This window comes from Chrysochloris asiatica, unplaced genomic scaffold (genome assembly GCF_000296735.1).
Source record: "Chrysochloris asiatica unplaced genomic scaffold, ChrAsi1.0 scaffold00053, whole genome shotgun sequence".
Lineage (NCBI taxonomy): Eukaryota > Metazoa > Chordata > Mammalia > Afrosoricida > Chrysochloridae > Chrysochloris > Chrysochloris asiatica.
Window position 1 is genome coordinate 10,945,957 of NW_006408571.1, and position 6,631 is coordinate 10,952,587.

The 6,631-nt window shown below is 37.5% G+C and overlaps 1 protein-coding gene across 1 annotated transcript in view; it reads right to left on the reverse strand.

The window, feature by feature from the left end:
* KIF24 (kinesin family member 24) overlaps positions 1-6,631 on the reverse strand; it is a 65,272-nt gene that overhangs the window by 43,247 nt on the left and 15,394 nt on the right. The window contains exons 3-4 of the mRNA XM_006863158.1: positions 4,129-4,226; positions 365-580 (exon numbers count right to left, since the gene is read on the reverse strand). Of these exons, the coding sequence (XP_006863220.1) occupies positions 365-580; positions 4,129-4,226 (314 nt within the window). The remainder of the gene's footprint in view (positions 1-364; positions 581-4,128; positions 4,227-6,631) is intronic.

A 6,631-nucleotide genomic window follows, 5' to 3' on the forward strand; every position in this document is an offset into this window, starting at 1 on the left:
CAAGAGAAAGTGGGAAGTATTATTTATAGTTTTCTCAGTGTAATTAATATAGGTCAAAAGAAAATGAAGGGATTTTAATACATGTTGATTTTCTGACATCTTGAAATTATGACTTTTTTAATAGACCAAAATAAAAGAAGTCTTTTGAGAGACATAGAAAATTAATCACTTAAAAAATAGTAATAGAAGGCTAATTTACATTTTTTCTCCAGCTAAAACAGCTTTAAAAAGCATGTGTCTGATGCCAGAGACTCAAATTTCACCACTAAGACCTCTCAATAAACGCCATCATTTACTAATTTCTCAGACTCTAGCTTAAAACAACAGCAAACAGATTTCTCAGTTTGCCACTCATACCCAATACCTTTTTCTTCGATTTAGGAGGTCATAAAGCTGTCCACAGTAGATTTCATAGAAGCTGATCCACACAAAGAAGTGTCTTCTTGGCTGGGACACTTCTAGGTGTCTGAAGATATCTTTGGCTGCCAAAGCGTACAATCCTGGGTTCTGATGGGTTCCTATCATGGTGTAGGTCTTCCCAGCACCTGTCTGTCCATATGCAAAGCAAGTGGCATTGCCTCTGAGGAAAGAATAATTTGCATCACTTATGCATTTTAATAAGAAGTATTAATCTACACATAGAGTTTTAATGGTAAACACATACAATCTTTGGCAAAAATCAGTTGTAAACATATATAACCCTGTCAAGAAAAGGACTTAACATTATATAAACATATAAAGATGAAAAAACATTCTCAAAGCACTACATGAATTTTCTTACAGAATTATTTTTTACAGAACTGGTAAGTCCATCTTAAAACTCTGGAAGATAAGGTGTTTTAGGGGATTCTAGAAAAATTGGATTAAGTCTGAAGGTAAGGTTTGTGAAAGAAGTAATAGAGAATTAGGATAAATACAACAAATTATACAAAATCATAAACAGGATGGTTGTTGTTGTTGTTAAGTGCCGTCGAGTCGGTTCCGACCCATAGCGACCCTGTACAGGGTTTCCGAGGGTGTAAATCCTTACGGGAGTAGAAAGCCTCATCTTTCTCCCGCGGAGCGGCTGGTAGTTTCGAACCGCTGACCTTAAGGTTCGCAGCCCGATTCGTAACCACTAGGCTACCAGAGCTCCTTAAACAGGATGGTAGTTACTACTCATTAAGGAAGTTTATACAAAGATAAAATCAATGTAAGCAAAGATTTTACAGAAGGATACACATAAGAGCAGGGAGAAGCTAAGAAGGCAGAGCGCCTCCACTGTGGTTAGAATAGTAAAAGCAGACACACCAAATCTGGAGGTCAGAAACCTGGGTTCTGGTCTCAGTGCTGCCATTAACTAACTACATGACTTTGGCAAATCACGTCTTTCAGGGTCTCACATCAGTTAATTAATGGATCTGAACTTTCTTGAGCTCTACGATCCCACTAGCCCTAAAGTCTTGTGACTGATTCTAAGAGAGAAACACTATTCATGCACGTGCATGTGTGTGTGCACGCACCCTGGATGAGTTGAAGAAATGAAGAATAAGAGAGAGGAGAGCTGGGAGATCTACCTGCTGACTACAGTATGCTGTAAGAGGAGTTGGAGACCAAAGTCACCAGAGTGTTGTGGGGTACATCATGCACTGTTAAGTAGTAATGTTTGGCTGCATGAATCATAACAAACTATGGATAACATAATGAAGAATGAAAATTCCAGAACACTTAATTGTACTCATGAGTAACCTGTACACTGACCAAGAGGCAGTTGTTTGAACAGAATAATGGGCTACTGAATGGCTCAAAATAAGGAAAGGTGTGTGCCAAGGTAGTATCTTTTCACAATTATTCAATCTGTATTCTGAGCAAATAATACAGAAAGCTGGATTACATGAAGAAGAATGTGACATCACAATTGGAGGAAGAATCCCATAACAACTTGTGATATGCAGATAACACAACCTGGTAAGTTTGAATTGCCAACCTTGCAGTTCAAACCAGCCTTGTGGTCGAGTGCTTATTCTACAGTGACACACCAGGAATCCTTGTTTAGTGTATATTTTTTTTTTTTGTTAGTTGTTTTTCTTCTTTATTTATTTATTGGTGTGGCGCTGTGGGTTAATGCGCTGGTATACCAAGTCGGTCTGAACCAAAAGGTCAGTGGTTCAAACTCACCAGCCACTCCTCAGAAACCCTATACAGGGTTGCTGTGGGTCAGAACCAACTTGATAGCACTTGACGACAACAACAACATGGTAAATATAGGAGTCCTGGTATAATGCTTTAGGGTAAACACTGGACTGTTAACCAGTCGGTGGTTCAAACTTACCAACTGCTCCTCAGAAACCCTACTCGACAGAACCAACTCGACAGCACTTAACAACAACATATACTAAGCAAAAGGAGCTCTGGTAGTGTAGTGGGTTACTAGTTGGAGTGCTAACCACAAGGTCAGCAGTTAGAAACTATCAGTTGCTCCGTGGAAGAAAGATGAGGCTTTCTGCTCTGGTACTGATTTACAGTTTCAGAAACCCTATAGAGGGTGGCTATGAGTCGGATCTGACTCCACCACACATAAACACCACCACCACCAAGTGAAAGACTGCAGACATAAGTAATGTACCTTTTACAATGATTTCAGTTCTATGATTACTGTGCTGTTGTTTTTAAGAGCCCTCAAGTTGGTTCCAACTCATACAGCCCCTGTGCAGGGTTTCAGAGGAGCGGCTTGTGAGTCTGAATGGCCAACCTGCAATTCAAACCGACCTTAAAGTCAAATGCTTATCCTGTGGCATCACACCAGGACACCATTTCTGATTAGAACTGAGAAACTAACCTACAGTGACAGAAAACAGATCACTAGTTACATGGGATCTAGGGATAGAGGGAAGGAATTAAGTAAAAAGGGACAAAAGAGAACTTTCAGGGATGAGGGAAATGCTCTACATCTTGTTTTGAGTATTGTTTATTTAAATATACACAGCTATCAAAACTCATCAAACCTGAAAACTAAACATCTCAAAGTATGTGAATTATACCTCAATTCTATCAAAAGTTATTTTTTTTTAAAAGTCAAAATACCTCAAAGATACCAGTTAATATGAAATCCAGAATAGGCAAATGCATAAAGGCAGAAAGCAGATTAGTGGTTACCATGGTTGAGGGAGGAATCGATGGGGAGTTAATGTGTAATGGGTATAGTTTCTGCTTGGGGGGATGACAAAGTTCTGGAAATAAATAGTGATGCCGGTTGCCGAGCACTGTAATTATAAGTAATGTCACTGAATCGTACACTGAAAAATGGCTACAATTACAACGGCAACTGGTATGCTTTATTCTGGAGTCCTGGTGTGGTGCTGTAGGTTAATGCTCCAGACTGCAAAGTCGTTTGAACTGCAAGGTCGGCGGTTCAAGCTCACCAGCTGCTCCTTGGAAACCCTATACAGGGTCGCTATGGGTCGGAATCGACTCGACAGCACTTCACAACAACAACAACATGCTTTATTTTACCATAATAAAAACAAAAACAACATAATCAGTGATTTTAGTTGACGGTTTGGCGTTTTTACCCATATAACACTACATTGTAAAATACAAGGGGGCTTCAAAAATGTCATGAAAAACTCTATTAACTTTCAGTTCCACTTTTCCATGAACTTTTGGAAACCCCCTCATATATAACAGGTCTCTTATAAGTCTCTCTTCCATTAAATGTTTACTAAGTAGGCATGAATTCCAAAAATCTAAAATACATCTATGAAAAGCTGATACCTGAGATTTATTAACAAAAAAATTAACTGAACTAGAGCCAGAATAGGTCATTCTTATTATAAAAAATTCAGCCTACCACCACTTAAACCTTTTTATTCTGAGGACTCTGATGAAATTATATTGTTGATAGCTTTTAATTTTTCCACTAAGCACATAGAATCAATATCATCAGTGTAAGAAGAAATTTTGCTGCAAAATTTCTGAATGCTTGATAAATTCTATAAATAGAGATCTCACTTTTCAGAAGCATCCAATTTAAATTCATTAGATCAAAACACAAGGTCATGTTTAATTCAAAAGAATTAAAAAGCATGTGATACTTATGATTTATAGAAAATAAAAAATTAAAAGAGAAGCAAGTAATTGCTATCGTACCCATTGAAAATATGTTGAATGAGTGGATGAGTGGTCTTCATATATATATCCCGATTGGTGCACGCTTCACCAAAGACTTCATCAAAATAAAAAACATGCTGAAAAATAAATTTGATTTTTATACAAAGAGACAGCTTCTGGACTTTCTTCACCATTTTTCTAGTTAATACACGATAAAAGTACAAATACATCTTTAATTAGTAACTGACTATGACAGACTTAGAGATAACTAAGAAATCAATCACTGTCAAATGGTAAAGGCTATTTGGGACACTGGTGGTACAGTGATTAAGCACTTGGTTGCTGACCAAAGGTTAGGTGGTTTGAACTCATCAGCTACTTTGCAGAAGAAAGATGTGGGCCTCTGCTCCAAAAAAGATTTACAGCTATAGAAACCCTATGGTGGAGTTCTTTATCCTATAGTTGTTTTGAGTCAGAATTGACTTGATGACAGGAGTTTTACTTGTTTGATTTGAGATATCCTTGGACATATGTTTATGATATAAAAACTCAGTGCATACACTTTTTGCTCTCTCTTAAGTGAAGGAAATTGATGAGTACAAGGTTGAGTAATTGTCCTCAAGTCCAGGAGAGATGAGCTTAATTCAATGGGGTTTCTCCAAGGTAGAAACAGCACATTAGAAGCATCCTCAGGGGTGATCTCCATTCCATAGGCTGCGTAACTTAACTTTTCATTTCATAAACAGTTATTACTTATCTGGTAGCATGTACAGTGCAGCAGGCACTTCAAGGGGCACAAAGACACAGATGTTACTATTACCTAGAGGTGGTAAGCTAGGCAGCACAAAAAGTAGAAGAACCTTTGTAAGAGATCAAACACACATGGAAGTCAAAGGAAAAGCTTATTTCCTTTGATTAGGAAAGCCATTATAAAAGAGACTATAATGAGAATGGGTCATGGGAGAAGAGGAAAAATTTGAGAGGTAGAGATGGAGAAAGGAAGGTAAATTCTAGGCAGTGGGGAGGCATGAGCAAAGGGTCTAAGCAAGAAAACACAAAGAATATTTATGGAAAAGTGGGTATTTAATGTGATTGAATGACAGGATTTGGTAGGTAGAAAAAAATGAATTGGACTATGTTGTAGGGGTCTTGGGTCACTGGATTTTAGGGAAGAGGCAAGCATTCACATTTAATTCAATAAACAGTAGAGACACAGTTCAGAAATTTGCAAAGGGATGATCTGAATTGCCTTATAGAAGATTAATCTGGTTATGCGCTGTGACTAGAGTGGAAACAGGGCCATTAGTAATATACCGGTGTAATTGCTATTGTTGTTGTCATTGTGTAAGTGCTGATGAATGGGTTCTGACTAATAGCGACCCTATGTAAGATTTCTACGAAGCAAGAGTCTGGTACGATTAGAAGGGTCAAAATTAGGTGATAATAGGAATAAAGAGAGAATGGGCACATGAGAAATTCGGAAACTGACTGGATGTGGGAAGTTGGCAGAGAAGAGTTCAAAATTATTCCAAAATAAAAAACCATAGTAACCAGGAAAAGGGAAGATAGGTCTGGAAAGCTTTTCATTCAGGAGCCATATTACTCATATTTACATAAGTTAGAAGGTTACCAAGTTGGCAGTCCTACTACATCTGATAAGAAATACTATTCATTTCAAGCCTGATTATAGCACAGCAATGGCAGTCCATACAAATGAATGAGAGGCTTGGTCTTATCTTCTGCCACTTTTGGGGCCTACTCTGAATACTCATATAGAGAAAAATTGTGTGGGCAGATCCAGAAGACTAGCTTGGGTCAATTTACTGTAGGCCACTCTACACTACATTTGACTTTGCTTATGTACTGTTACATTACATTGGAATGGAAATCTGTTAAGTCATCTGAGAAGAAACTGGTGTCACAAAGCAGAATTTATCAGTGAGAAAAAATGTCAAGAGGCAGAAAACAATGAATCAATGCAGAATTAATTAAAAAGAGATCTGTGAATTTTTAGTGCTTTCAAAAATGTGAGATAATTTTTAAAAACAGTAAAATGTTAGACTTAGTAAATGTTGAAGTTTGGTGGGGAGTACATAGGGTTCATTATATATACTCTTGATTAAGCTCGAAACATCAATAATAGTTAAGTATATTTGTAAAAGTAGCCCTGGTAACATAGTGGGTTACGAGTTGAACTTCTAACTGCAAGGTCAGTTGTTCAAATCTATTTCAGGAAAAAAATGAGGAAACACAACTATCATATTTATAAAGAATTAAGTACATTTGTAAAACCTGGCCTTAATGAAATATGATTTATATTTAACTCATAATTAGTCTCTTAGCAAGGAGGCAAATTCATTCACTACTAAAAAGCAAACATATATATATGTGTGTGGAGCACATTAGCTATGTAGATAAAAGCACTAGACTGTGAACACAAGGTCAGCAGTTTGAGCTGACCCACTGCTCTGCAGGAGAAAGAAGAGGCTTTCTGCTCCTGCAAAGATCTATAGTCTCAGAACCCCTATACAGCGCCAGTATG